Genomic DNA, 14,772 nt, shown 5'->3' with positions numbered 1-14,772 from the left:
CTCACCTTTGAAGCTTAAAGTATGTCTTGTGAAAATATTTGCACTGGAACCAAAAAGGAATTGGAAAAGAGGGAAGGGGAACGCAGCCAATCAGTTTGCAATATCAGCCAGTGCGGTGATTCCAAAGACATACAAGCATGTGGAAGTCATGGTAAGCGCTTCAAACTCTTCTGACTGTTAAAAAACTTATCTGATTGTTTTTTGCTCTTGCTTGTTCTCAGATGCAGTGCTACAGGTGTGCTCTATTGACCTCCTTAAAGGCAGAAAAGGACAAAATCGACTGGAGCATCACACAAATTATTATGAGAGTGATCACCTCATTATCCGTAGAGGACAGTGTTTCCAGATATGGGTTAAGCTGACACGAGCTTTTATTCCGAATAGAGACAAACTTCATCTGGAGCTGATACTTGGTCAGTTATAGCTTTCTTCAACAACCACATGACAAAAAGTGTATTATTTCTATGCTCACTGGAATCACCTGTTCTTCTGTGTGCTTTACAGGTCATATCGCATCCATCCGAGACGGCACTTATGTGGTCATTCCAATAGTGGAAGAATTCAAGAAAGACTGCTGGGGGGCAAAGATTGTCAAGTGTTGTGACTCACTGTACAGGAGGAAGATTCACTACACCATGTGTTCCTGAAAATGACATTTACATGCTGTTCAACCCCTGGTGTAAAGGTACGCGTTTCATTACACATCTGAAACTCAAACACATGTATGCTGACAAGCTTTTAAGCAGAGAACCACTTTTAAATTTACTGTAACCGTGTTGCGTCGCAACAGCTAAAAACTGCCTACACTGGACGTGACAAAGCGACTATTGCAAATTTTTTTCCTTCTATGAGAAGTATCATGAGTGCTTGGAGTACATCATATATAGAACCAGGCATCAGTTTACTGTCAAGATTTGTTGGGTCGGTCGCATCCAGTGTAGACAACACCGCTGATTAAAATGGGTTATATTGTCTTTAGTTGCGTCACATCGTACTGCTCGCTTCCAGTGTAGACATGGTGTAACTCTTCAGTTAAAATTAAACTTTCTCTTCTCACTTTATCAGATGACTATGTGTACTTGGATAACGACTCGGAGAGAGCTGAGCATGTGCTGAACGACATGGGCAGAATCTACTATGGGACTAAACAGCAGATTGGCTGCAGGACATGGAACTTTGGTCAAGTAAGAGTTAAACTTTCATTCATATACAGTATTACAAAACTCAAGCCTGAGATTTTGTAAACTATTAACAGAATAACTGGCTGAAATGTTTCTCAATCTCAATTTTTTTTTTTTTTCTGATCTGTGATACGTAGTTTGAGGAGGGAGTCTAAGCTGCATGTATGTATGTGCTGGAGAAGAGTTGTACCCCTTGCTCAGGATGGAGAAGCCCCATCAACATCTCCAGAGTGGTGTCAGACATGGTGAGTATTCATTTTCTTTCTCATTTGAAGCTGGAAAGCCTAACAAACTGTCTGATTTGCTCTGTTTTGCAAAAAACACAACATTATCAATCGTCTCTCTTTAACAGGTTATTGCAAACAAAGACTGTGGTGTGTTGGTGGGTAACTGGTCAAACTGCTATGGAGACGGAACTTCTCCTACATCCTGGTGTGGAAGCAGTGCCATCCTGAAACAATACCACAAATGTGGAGGAGTACCTGTCAAATATGGACAGAGCTTGACCTTCGCTGGAGTCACCAACACACGTAAGAGTTCAGGCAGAATGGACAAGGAGAAAATAAGGGTTGAGAAAGGGATTGAAGATGTAATGCACTTATTCTTCTTCTCTTTCTGGTAGTGTTGAGATGTTTAGGCATTCCTGTTCGTCCGGTCTCAAACTTCTGTTCTGCTCATGACACTGACGTTTGTTTGACAAGAGACGTCTATTTTGATGAGAAATTTCAGCTGATTGATAACATGAACCGCGATTAAATCTGGTAAGTATCAAGAACATTTGTGATGCCACCTAAAGTTCCTCTGAAAGTGCATGAAGTGAATGTCTTTCTTCTTCTCTTCGTGTAGGAACTACCACGTGTGGAATGAGGCCTGGATGGCTCGTCCCGACCTGCCATCTGGTTTTGGAGGTTGGCAGGGGCTTGACGCCACTCCTCAAATGACCAGCCAGGGCTTCTTCCGCTGCGGCCCAACATCTGTTGCTGCGATCCGCGGTGGACAGACCTTCCTGAAGCATGACGTGCCCTTCCTTTTCGCAGAAGTGTGTTAATTCCTTTATATTCTAACATAAATGCTTTAAATGGTTCTCTCTCACATAAATGCAATTTATGCTACATTAGTAATGTTTCTCATGTTCTAGGTGAACAATGATAGAGTCTACTGGCAGCGGAGATGTGATGGGACCTTTAGTGTTGTCCACGTTGAGAAAAGTGCAGTAGGTCACTGCATCAGCACCAAGGCCGTCGGCTCAGACAAACGCTTTGATATCACTCACCTCTACAAACATCCACGAGGTGAAAACACATCTCAGTATGGTAACAGTCACACTTGGGAAATCTCTTGAAGTTAAATGTCGACTTTATTAACATTTATCAGGCTCGGAGGAAGAGCATACTGCTATAGAAACAGCCATTCGTCACGGATCCAAGCGATGTACATACCCATTGCCCTGCGTGGAAGATGTGACCGTTAAAGTCAGCATGCATGGGGAAGGACCATGTGTAGGCAAGGATGCTGTGCTTTCCATCATTTTGCAGAATAAATGCAACTCGCCTCTACAGTCAAGAGGCAGCCACATACTACACCGGAGTCCATAATGCTTTAGTGAGGAAGAGCCAAGTGAACATTGAGCTGAAGGCCAGTGAAGGTACGTGATGAAAGATTGAAATCAACCCTGTATTATATGAGAGAGATTGCAGATACGTCTACATTAATACAGATTAGAGTTGTCAAAAGTACCGACTTCGTTACCAAATTTAAAAAATGTGACGCTTTGAGCGCTGTTGAGTGGAATCGTAAACACCTCTGATTGGCCATTGTACTCACGCGCTCATTGGATATGTCTGTGATTGGCTACAATGATAAGCTGTACGATTCCAGTTACGTTTCCGCTCAACAGCGCTCAAAGCGTCACATTGTTTAAATTTCAGTACCGACTAGGTACCGAAGTCGGTGCTTTTGACAACACTAATACAGATTCATTTGAAAACACATCTTTTTCTCTCTGTTTTGGTGTTCCGTCCACACTGAGACAGCGCTTCTGTCCTGAGCTTCATGAAGACGCTCTCCAAAATAGATAAGGGGATGGCAACATGCACTGTGTTGCTAAAGATAAATGTTCTTTATATTACGTTACTGCAAAGATGACAGAAGATTTACTCACAATTGCTATAAACCACACATGGAATGGTGACTGAGTGTGACCTTGATGCACCTCTTAGTGTTGGGATAGTACTAAAATGACGGTGCCAGAAGAATAGTGTGAGAACTCAATTATGTCTGGTCTCTCGGTATCATCTCAGAGAGTTTTTATTACATTTTATGCATACATAGTAATATGATTTAAAGGACAAGTTCGGTATTTTACACTTAAAGCCCTGTTTACAGATCGTTTCTGATGAAATAGAACGGTTAAGATTAAAATTTGGACACATGCTGCTGTTTCTTTCGCTTTCCCAACCACCTCCAGAATGGCTGCATATGTGCACTGGAACAATCCTTCCTAAAACGCATTAAACTTTCGTTTACAAAGACGTGAAACTCACCGAGTGGTCAGGGGTGTTCACTGATATGCTCACACAAAAATCGCTGCAAAAGATGCTTTCCAACAGGTGTTTTACCATTCGTTGTTGTGGTGACCAAACAGTTTATGTACCCCATTGACTTCCATCAAACTTTTTGGATGGGTACAATGGGGTACATCAACTGTTTCGTTACCAACATTCTTCAAAATATCTTCTTTTGTGTTCAGCAGAAGAAAGAAACTTGAGGGGAAGTAAATAATAACAGAATTTTAATTCTGAGGTAAACTCTTCCTTTAATTTTCTAAAAATTTCAGTGAGGACAAGAAACTTTTGGAACACTTAAAATGCTAGTGTGGATGGAAACGTTTAGTGTGGATGGAAACGCTAGTGTGGATGGAAACGTTTAGTGTGGTGTCTTGAAACGAGTACGCCGTTTTCAAATGTATCTAGATTTATGTAGCATGCAACTGTTTTAAAAGGAGACCTGTTTATCTCTTTTCATTCTATAGCCCAGACTCTACCGTGGACCCTGCGATATGACGAGTATAAGGAACACCTGGTGGATCAGGCGGCCTTGATGCTCCATCTCTTTGGTCAGGTCGCTCAGACCAAGCAGATTCTGGCCACTCAGTTCCACTTCAGACTGCGCACTCCAGATCTAGTTATATCTGTGAGTCTAGCAGGTTCTCTCTCTTGGTGATGGCCTAGAAGATAAGGGTTACATGATTATTGGTGGGAACTCGCCATGGATTTTACATGAATGTCTTAATGTAAATGTTATGGTTCATAAACTTAAAATACATTAAATAAATTGTTTACCTTTCAGCCTGTAAGTGATGCTGTTCTGGGTCAAGAAGTGCCAGTCAAAATCACATTCCAGAATCCACTGCCTTGTGTCCTAAAGAATGTGATATTCCGTATTGAGGGTCTGGGACTGAAGCGTTCCAGAATTGTTAGCTATGGGTAAGATAAATTGAACCCGATCTCAGAGGAAAACAACTACTTTACAAGGTGATGATTTAATATGAGTTTGTGCGGTGTTAGAAAAAAGTACACATTAAAAAAAGTCTTAAACATAACCATCACTGGTGCGCAAGCAGATCTTGATTTACAAGACAGAACGAATTAGCCATGAATTTGCCAAAACATAAAATAGTTGTGAATTGCCAGGAGCTTGTGTTGGATTAATTATATATATATATATATATATTTTATTGTTATGATACAATTGTAATAGGAGATGTAATATGTGTTGCTATATATATTTTAGTATGTAATAATTCTCTTTTTCTCAGTGATATTGCAAGCCTGGCCACAGTGAACCTGACAGAGACATTTATTCCAGTGCGACATGGCGCACAGAAACTACTGGCATCCCTCGACTGTCCTCAACTCAATCAAGTGCATGGTGTTGCCAACATAACTGTTAAACAGTGAAGAAGTACTTAAATTAACTAAAGAGAAGAAATGGTTGTTTCTTTGAACTGTAAACTTGTTGATCATGATCTCAGAGGAGATTGCACTCAGGGTGTTTTATGCCTGACATTTTTTCATCTTGTCGTGAAAAATAAAAAAATAAATTCTGAATAAAAACCTTTTTTTGGTTGTTGTTATGGTGAATATTTCCTTCATTTAGCCATTTTGTTAATTATGTGCTGCCTCAGCATTAAGAACAATGTTGATAATTTATTCACTTTGATGTGTGATTATGATAAGTCTGTAGTACTTCTGGGTAATAATAATAATCTGGACCAACATTCAAAATGGGAGTTGTTGAATTGTCAAACATCCATTATGAAAGCTATGCCTACTGTGTGTAGCAATAACATTCAAATTATAATAAATGTATATGTATATATAAACACACCCATCTCCATATGTCATTTGCAGCGGGTGTGTATAATCAGTGGGTTGGACTATAGGTGTGTGCAAGTTTACTTGAGTCTAGGCATCCAAATTTGAGTCATTCACATACATGTATCCAAGTGTTTCAGATGATATATTATATATTCTAGGGGCTCTATATTCTAGCTGAGCCCCCAGTGTGAGTTTTTATATTATATTGGAACATCGCTTTTATTTAGTTTTATTCACACATTTGTTAATTATATCATAAACTATATAATATATTCCAATTATGAAATATGTGGAAGTGAATGTGTTTTAAACACTTGATCTATCTATGACATGCAGTGGGCGCCGCCATGTTAATTTCCACTACAATTCAGAGAACTGCATTTGTCAGATTTACATCACGTAAATTCATCCATTTCTCCCGAAATACATTAGTGGCCGGTGATCTGAAATGGTAGAAAAATAGAGTAAACTTTTTAGTTTCCTACACAATGCATATCTGATATGAATAAAACACTTTGTCAAATTATAATTGAAATGATTATTATTGCAGCTTTCATCAGTTTATGGAATTTCTAACAAACTATAAATGTCTATTTAAATGTCTGACACCTAATATAAACATTATGTGGTTAAAAACACTGAATAGTTGTTATATACAAAAAGCACTGAGCATGTCCGTCTCTGGCTCAGCACCAGCACGTTTGCATTATCAGTGACTAACTGAACGTTGTAATCACACCGTCAAAGTGCGATTACAATAATCGTATGCGTCGTATGCATGTGTATGTGTATATATATATATATATATAAACACGGTCTACTCTCTACTGATCAAAAGCCTAACCTTTAGCTTTTTAAGACATTAAAAAAAATGAATGCTTATAAGGTAGCTGTCTGATGGGAAAATATTACTCTCTTTTGGGTAAAGACATGGTTATGTTAACGTATTAATCACAAGCTGATATGCAAATCTATTGTGTGCTGGGAAAATATACTTCCTGCTCTCCATCAAGAAAACTGGTTTTGTATAACTCACACCCCTAATTGTAGTGTGCTTACTTTCCAGATCTGCATGATGAGAGAATTTTAATCTCTGTATCTGTTCACATAATTGAATCCATCACCTACATCATTATTTAATTAGGAACCAGTTATTATTTTTCACTGAATATCTTTTTACTTATGTGTATTATCGTATTATTCTCATATACTCAAACAACTAAGCACCAGTATTATCACAAAATCTCCTTGTTATGTAGCTGTTGACATCAGAACCTGTTATACTTGTTCACAAAAATAAAGTAAATGAACATTAACTATTTTACATGAAGTGATTTTAAAAACGAAGATACACAATGTAAAACTATACATTAATTATACCATTACACTAAGTAGTACACACACAGTACATTAACACTTTATGCAAACCTGAAATACATATGGTGATGATGACTTATATGTTCAGTTAGCATTGACACGGTTTTACTGCCCTAATTAATGCCACTTACAACACCAAATGTGTCATATTTAATTATTATCGTTACTTTTCAGTTTTGTTTATGTTAGAAACACATAAACTCTATGAAAATTGCAAAGCAATGTATAATGTGCCCTAGTAAAACTAGGTGTGAAATGGCTATGACTGTTTTGCAAAACAAATATTTTCAAACTTCAGGTAGCAGCTGTTTATATAGTTAGAATCAAAGAGAATATTTTCCAACAATGACATGTCTATTTTTACCTAAATTGTATATAATTTAAAAGTAACAACAAGATTTAACTTAGCTTTGGTTCTGTAATCAGTGTCGGCCTTGAGGTAAAACTGTACAACTGACAATTCAGTTTCATTTAATTGAATTTCCACAAAACATATCTGAGAGAACGTTAATTAAGAAATAAATATACAGAAATAATAAACTACTTAAATTCTGGTTAATTACATTTTTAAACATTTTATAATTTAAAATATAAGTAAAACTAATGCATGATCTGGTAATCACACCTGTAACCTTGCCATGACTAGTTTGGCATTGGCATTTATGTCATAATAAATGAGTATTTTCTCCTTACTCGAGGATTTCTCGATCTCTATCAGTACAGAACAATTAAACTAAGACATTAATTGGACTTAAATCCCTAAAAAAAAAATTATTCAATTATCATGTCACTCACCCAAAATCCTATCTTCTTTATCACAAGAGACGTGGAATGGGTGGAGATGGACATGAAGTATATATATCCAGAGCTGCAGTGGAAAGAAGAGCTGGTTAAAGCAGGACTCACTGTTCACTCGCTTCAGTAAACCAAGTTCCCGGTTCAGTTTCTCTTAAACAAGGACAAGGACTAAAACATGTAAGTGATCAACTTTGACTTCACTTCAGGCTTCATATCTGGTTTTATTTTGCACTTATTAATTGTTTTCTGGACGCTTAATAACCCACCAAAAGAAAAAGGTTAAGATGATTTACCTTCCTGTCTAGTAAACGCAGCTTGAGTTATAGAAACATGACTTGATGATTTGAATGCTCATAGATTTAATATTTAGGTGAATACATAAGAAAGGATTCAACAGACGTTAGTAATGATCCACCTGGACTTGTGCAAACAAGTGACGATCTTAATCTTAATGTATCTTTTAACTCATCCTTCACAATCTGTTTTTTTTTTTATTCTGACAGGATGCCTTTTGCAAACAACCCATGCCAAAACCTCTGCACCCTCGGCCGTTTCCCAGAGGTCAAACTGCAGGAGGATGAAAGCTGGAAAGGTGCGCACCGGTTTACACCAACCCTAGTGTTAACCCATGTGCAAACCCTTATGCTAACAGTTGCACAAATCCGTGTTTAAGCTCATGCGCAAATGTTCATGTGAATCCATGGGTAAATGCATACGTGAACCCAAGCGCAAATACATGTGAACCAATGCGCAAATCCTCGTGTAAAGCCATGGGTGAACCCATGCATCAACCCTTGCATTAACCCTTGCATTAACCCTTGCGCTACTCCATACACTAAACCTTGCAACTATCACTCCATGCCGTGATTATGAGACTAAGGAAGTTGTCATCAAGGAGTGTGTGGAAGATTGCACAATCAAGCGAGAAGGTGGAGGTGATCGTAAGAGTCGTAGATCGTTGTCCTGCAATGCATGATGGGAAATGTTTTGTTGTAATAACACAATGAATGATCTGTTTGATATTTAATGAGCTGTCTTCTGCTTTTTCGTTTTCTCAGAAACTCTCCTCCGGGTGAGTAAAGTCGATCTTCTCAAGTGCAGGACCGGACAGAATCGTCAGGAGCATCACACACATTGTTTCCTTGATGATCACCTCATCGTCCGCAGAGGACAGTGCTTCAATATGTGGATTGATCTTTGCCGTCCTTTCAATCCCAGCTGTGACAAACTCCACCTGGAGCTGAAACTTGGTTAGTTACTGTATGACCTGTGCGTGGGTGACAATATAAGACATGCAGATACTGTATATGTAGAGGAGGAACATGCATTTCTACTCTCACTGGAATCACTTGTTCTTCTGTGTGCTTTACAGGTCATATCGCATCCATCCGAGACGGCACTTATGTGGTCGTTCCAATAGTGGAAGAATTCAAGAAAGACTGCTGGGGAGCAAAGATTGTTGAAAAGGGCCAAAACCGACTCAAACTGTGTGTGCACTCTGTTCCGACTGCTTGCGTTGGACGATACCAATTCAGTGTCGTGACTCACTGTACAGGAGGAAGATTCATTTCACCATGTGTTCCTGAAAATGACATTTACATGCTGTTCAACCCCTGGTGTAAAGGTACGTGTTTCATTACACTGAAACCTGATTATATGAAGATTAAATTGAATGCGGAAAGAAAGAAAGCACGATTAAATCTTTATGAAGCTTCAAGTCCAATTTTCTCTGTTCTCAGATGACTGCGTGTACCTGCATGAAGAGGCGGAGAGAGTCGAGTATGTGCTGAATGACATGGGCAGAATCTACTATGGAACTAAACAGCAGATTGGCTGCAGGACATGGAACTTTGGCCAAGTAAGTGTTAAACTTGAGAGTTAAAAGTGCCTACACACAAGTTTACGGTATGTCAGGGAGACTCTGCAAAACCATTGATTTCAAAGGGGACTGTGTGTTACAAGAAAAAAACGTTACAAAAGATAGCATTCCAGATGTTTCACAATTTACAAACTGCCATCTGAATCTTAGTTTGAGGAGGGAGTCTTGGCTGCATGCTTATATGTGCTGGAGAAGAGTTGTACCCCTTGCACAGGATGGGGAAGTCCCATCAACATTTCCAGAGGGGTGTCTGACATAGTGAGTATTCATTTTCTTTCTATCTATGTTGGAAAGCCTAACAAAACGGTCTGATTTACTCTGTTCTAAATATGGTACATATGCATGAAGTTTGCTACATAAAAAACACAACATTATCAATCGTCTCTCTTTAACAGGTTATTGCCAACAAAGACTGTGGTGTGTTGATGGGTAACTGGTCAAACTGCTATGGAGACGGAACTTCTCCTACATCCTGGTGTGGAAGCAGTGCCATCCTGAAACAATACCACAAATGTGGAGGAGTACCTGTCAAATATGGACAGAGCTTGGCCTTCGCTGGAGTCACCAACACACGTAAGAGTTCAGGCGGATGGACAAGGAGAAAATAAGGGTTGAGAAAGGGATTGAAGATGTAATGCACTTATTCTTCTTCTCTTTCTCGTAGTGTTGAGATGTTTGGGCATTCCTGTTCGTCCAGTCTCAAACTTCTGTTCTGCTCATGACACTGACGTTCGTTTGACAAGTGATGTTTATTTTGATGAGAAATTTCAGCTGATTGATCACATGAACCGCGATTCAATCTGGTAAGTACCATGAACATTTGTGATGTCACCTAAAGTTCCTCTGAAAGTGCATTAAAGGGATACTTCACCTCTGGAAAGATGAATGTGTATTTAAAATAGGTCATTTATGTACAAGAAATGTGAAGACATTTTTGAATTTGGAGCTTTCTAGACTGAGAAAAGCCAGAAAATGTATGTTTGGCTTATGTGGATGAAAGACAACAACTCCCAGAATTCACTTGCTTCGCTGCCCTAGGAGGCCACTCCCAAGCCACACCTACCAGTTAGAGAGCGCAGTTGAAAACAACAAGGTTAGGCTACTAGTGAGTCTCCGTGACGAGTTTGCCCGGTATTTCGAGATCGCCCAAAATGTCTGGGATTCAGCTTTTGCGTTCTACAGTCGCCATTCATTATGTTTACTGTGGCGAGCAGGACGAGGCTGAGGGCCGCGGGAGAACGGCGCGAGGCTGGTGGCGTCATTACTGAGACACACCGGTCTCGTTTCTCTCCCGGAGGAGCGGGAATTTTCTTAGCACTGTTAAAACGCACATCAACCGATCAACCGATCACTTGTTTAGCGTTCATGTAAACACTACATTCAGATTCACCAATCGGAATGAATTCAGTTAGATTGAAACAAAAGGTGTGCATGTAAACAATGAATGGCGACTGCAGAAAGCAAAAGCGAATCCCGGACATTTTGGACGATCTCGACGGCCGGACATGTCCGGGAAAAGAGGATGGTAACCCCTACTCAGCTTTCTCCTACTACTCAGCTTTCTCCACAGAACAGAAGCCTGTTAGCTTAGCTTCCAAAGAAAGACGTCTGACACTGTGTGTACATTCTGTGAGTGAGATCCCACCCTCTATGGGCGGGTTGAGAACATGCGGGACAGCCCCTACTACTGGCTGTAGTCTTTAGCCTCTGGCCAAAAAATCCTCCGATGACGCAAAATGACGATTTTTGCGTCATCGGAGGATTTTTTCCAGACAAAAAATACATAAATCTCTCGTCTCAGGGGGATATGAGGCTGGAAAGCACGGTAATTCGAAAATACTACAGGTTTTCTACTAATACAAAGCTTAATGCTAAATCCTGAAGTATCCCTTTAAGTGAATGTCTTTCTTCTTCTCTTTGTGTAGGAACTACCATGTGTGGAATGAGGCCTGGATGGCTCGTCCCGACCTGCCATCTGGTTTTGGAGGTTGGCAGGTGCTTGACGCCACTCCTCAAATGACCAGCCAGGGCTTCTTCCGCTGTGGCCCAACATCTGTTGCTGCGATCCGCGGTGGACAGACCTTCCTGAAGCATGACGTGCCCTTCATTTTCGCAGAAGTGCGTTAATTCCTTTAATATAGCATTCTGTCATACAGAGATTGACATACAATGACTTACAATTCCTGTTTGTCTCCTTGTGTTCTAGGTGAACAGTGATAAAGTTTACTGGCAGAGGAAAAGTAATGGAACATTTGCTGTTGTCCACGTTGAGAAGGATGTAGTAGGTCACTGCATCAGCACCAAGGCCGTCGGCTCAGATCAACGTGTAGATATCACAAACCTCTACAAACACCCACTGGGTAAGTGGGCCATACATATGCCACAAAATACTTACATTTGAATTGGTAAAGGATGTGGTGCAACTCATGCTCCAGACACATTAAGCCATTGTGCTTATGAGGATGAGGTTCGAGTCAATAACACTCCCTATCATGTCTTTCTCATAAAGAGGTGAAAGGCCAAAAAAAGAAACACCTGGATAGTAAAAGTGGAGCAAGAATCAATCATTTTAATTGTACATTCACCTCCTCCTGCTTCCATTGATCAGGTTCTTCTGAGAAGTGTGCTGCTTTGGAGACAGCCCTTCGTCACGGCTCCAGGAGATGCACATACCCACTGCCCTGCGCTGAGGATGTTGTCTGTGAAGTAAGCCTGAAGGACGATGGACTGTGTGTGGGAAAAGATGCCGTGCTTTGCATCAATCTAAAAAACAATTGCAGCTCACCTCGTAGCGTCACCCTCCACAGCCATGCAGCAGCCATGTACTACACTGGAGTCAGGAAGACCTTCCTGAAGAGAGATCAGACATGCATCGAGCTCAAGGCCTCAGAATGTGAGAAATGATCAAGTTTGAGTTAAAATACATCCGACCACACAGTTACTAGTGCAGCTTATGTGTAAAGTTAATAATGCAAATTAGCACATAATCTGTTAGTTATTTAAAATAGAGACTTGTAATGAAAGCATATAACTTTTCCCACTATAGGCAAACCTATGGAATGGACCCTGAGTTATGATGAGTATAAGGAACACCTGGTGGATCACGCCCCGCTGATGCTCAACCTCTTTGGACACGTCGCTCAGACTAAGCAGATTCTGGCCACCCAGTACAGCTTCAGACTGCGCACTCCAGATCTAGTTCTCGCTGTGAGTTTAAAGAATTCAACTTATTCTGTTGATCAGCTGAAATAATTTATAAATATTAATAAATCTGTCTTGTATGTGGTTCTTTTCAGCCTGTATGTGATGCAGTCCTGGGTCAAGAAGTGCATGTCAAAATCACCTTCCAGAATCCACTGCCTTGTGTCCTCAAGAACACTATATTCCGCTTTGTGGGACTTGGACTGAAGCACCCCAGAGTTGTTAACTATGGGTATAATTAATTTAATGAATTGGTCGATTAAATAATAAATATTTTTTGCCATTATTCTGTTCTTACATTCTCCAATTAATTCTATACAATTATTTTAAAATATATAAATTACAGTAATATTAAATAATCTTTTTTCTTCCTCAGTGACATCGCAGGACATGCCACTGTGTGCCTGACGGAGAAGTTTGTTCCCAGGTGTCACGGCCAACAGAAGCTTCTGGCTTCATTCGACTGTCCTCAGCTCACTCAGGTGCATGGATTCACCAACCTTGTGGTCAAACAGCACTGTTAAACCAATCGAATAACCGAAAGAGAGGAAATTTTGATTGGAAAAGAAAGTGTTGATGACTAAATGCTTCAGTAAAATTTTCCATTGTGTGTTTCACATGATTTGCAAACACTGTTTCACTTCATCTACTAAAGACAAATGTTACAGATTAATTATGGTCTTGGAAGTTGTTTTCTAAATATTGTGATTTACATCCTGTTGATGAATAATTTCCCTTCTTTAAGTAATGTATTGGGATATGGGATTAGTAATTCCTTCTAATGCAGATTATGATTATGATTATAATGAATGAATTATGAAAAAAGCTTTTTTTTTTCATGCTAGTAATGTCAATGAAAACTTTTGATTTCTACTTATTTCCTCTTAATCACTTTATTGTTAATCTTGTCTCTGTGCTGTCGCAGCATAAATAAAACATAATTGAAATGAATCATGTCTGTTTATGATGTGAAATTCTGATTTATTATAAATATATTGCATCATCATAAAATGTAATGTTCTTACAAAGCTCTTAAAGGTAGCATCAATTTTCTTTTATATTATTGGAACAGATAGATATGAGACAAACACATTTAAATGATCAATATAAGTATAATTATTATTACAATTATTATGAGATAAACACATTCACAGTGTATATGGAATTGCTTTTCATAACTTTTACACATCACGCTAGCTGACTGACAATCGTACAATTTGTGATAAATTGTTATTCGATGAAAGTTGTCGGACCAATCACAGAACGGTGAGGGAGCAGCAAGACGATGACGACACCGAAGCAGTTTGTTTATAGGCTTGTTTGAGATGCGCCTTGCCTCGCCTGAAATGTATGCGAGAGTAGGCGGCTGCAGTGAGAGGAGGAGTGAAAAAAGCGCAGGCAAGCCGGACAGTTCTCTCTTCTCAGTGGATCTGACACCTGTGAGATCAAAGATGGATATCGCGGGATTCATGCTCGTGCACAGTGTTGCTAATAAACTGGATGCAATTCAAGTTCTGTTGCTTTTATATGAAAATAAATAAAATGAACAAGACACCCAAAGTACTTGTTATTTAATTCCATTCCAAATAGGCCTACATGTTTATCAATATTTTTTTCTTTACAGACATAATGTGTTTTTCTTTCTTTCTTTATTTTTATAAAAATTAAATTGCATAACCCAAAGAGATCGCACTGTCAGATAATTTGGGAATATTCACACATAACATACACATATGATATTAGAGTTTTAAAATCAAAACATTTTAAAAGAGAACAATACATCACAGTCAGTGGTGTAGTCTAGTTTTTTGTAGTGAGTATACTCTAATATAACACCCCCAGCTCCCCCCCCCCCCCCCCCCCGCCGCATACTCACCCAGCCCAGAGCGTCACCCCATAAGCACCACCACACTCACTAATGCATACAGTATGCATCGACATGTAATTGAGAGCATTA

At 39.4% G+C, this 14,772-nt stretch overlaps 1 protein-coding gene and 1 pseudogene across 2 annotated transcripts; both read left to right on the top strand.

Moving 5' to 3' along the window:
- The first annotated feature begins 19 nt into the window (after window positions 1-19).
- LOC309480880 (protein-glutamine gamma-glutamyltransferase K-like) lies at window positions 20-5,323 on the top strand (annotated as a pseudogene). Its single transcript, XR_014211689.1, has 13 exons — window positions 20-151; window positions 222-413; window positions 505-685; window positions 1,066-1,184; window positions 1,319-1,426; window positions 1,534-1,711; window positions 1,804-1,942; window positions 2,028-2,220; window positions 2,320-2,473; window positions 2,556-2,826; window positions 4,213-4,373; window positions 4,530-4,666; window positions 4,999-5,323. The product of XR_014211689.1 is annotated as a protein-glutamine gamma-glutamyltransferase K-like (transcript).
- Window positions 5,324-7,742: 2,419 nt separating this feature from the next.
- LOC309481002 (protein-glutamine gamma-glutamyltransferase K-like) lies at window positions 7,743-13,974 on the top strand. Its single transcript, XM_082145787.1, has 14 exons — window positions 7,743-7,912; window positions 8,239-8,327; window positions 8,794-8,985; window positions 9,108-9,359; window positions 9,475-9,593; window positions 9,765-9,872; window positions 10,010-10,187; window positions 10,279-10,417; window positions 11,540-11,732; window positions 11,821-11,974; window positions 12,223-12,507; window positions 12,661-12,821; window positions 12,911-13,047; window positions 13,192-13,974. Coding segments are annotated over exons 1-14 (2,157 nt in total). The 5' UTR covers window positions 7,743-7,910; the 3' UTR covers window positions 13,340-13,974.
- Window positions 13,975-14,772: the final 798 nt, after the last annotated feature.

Source organism: Leuciscus leuciscus (genome assembly GCF_965113295.1).
Source record: "Leuciscus leuciscus genome assembly, chromosome: 18".
Classification (NCBI taxonomy): domain Eukaryota; kingdom Metazoa; phylum Chordata; class Actinopteri; order Cypriniformes; family Leuciscidae; genus Leuciscus; species Leuciscus leuciscus.
This window is presented reverse-complemented; position numbering and strand designations above follow the sequence as displayed.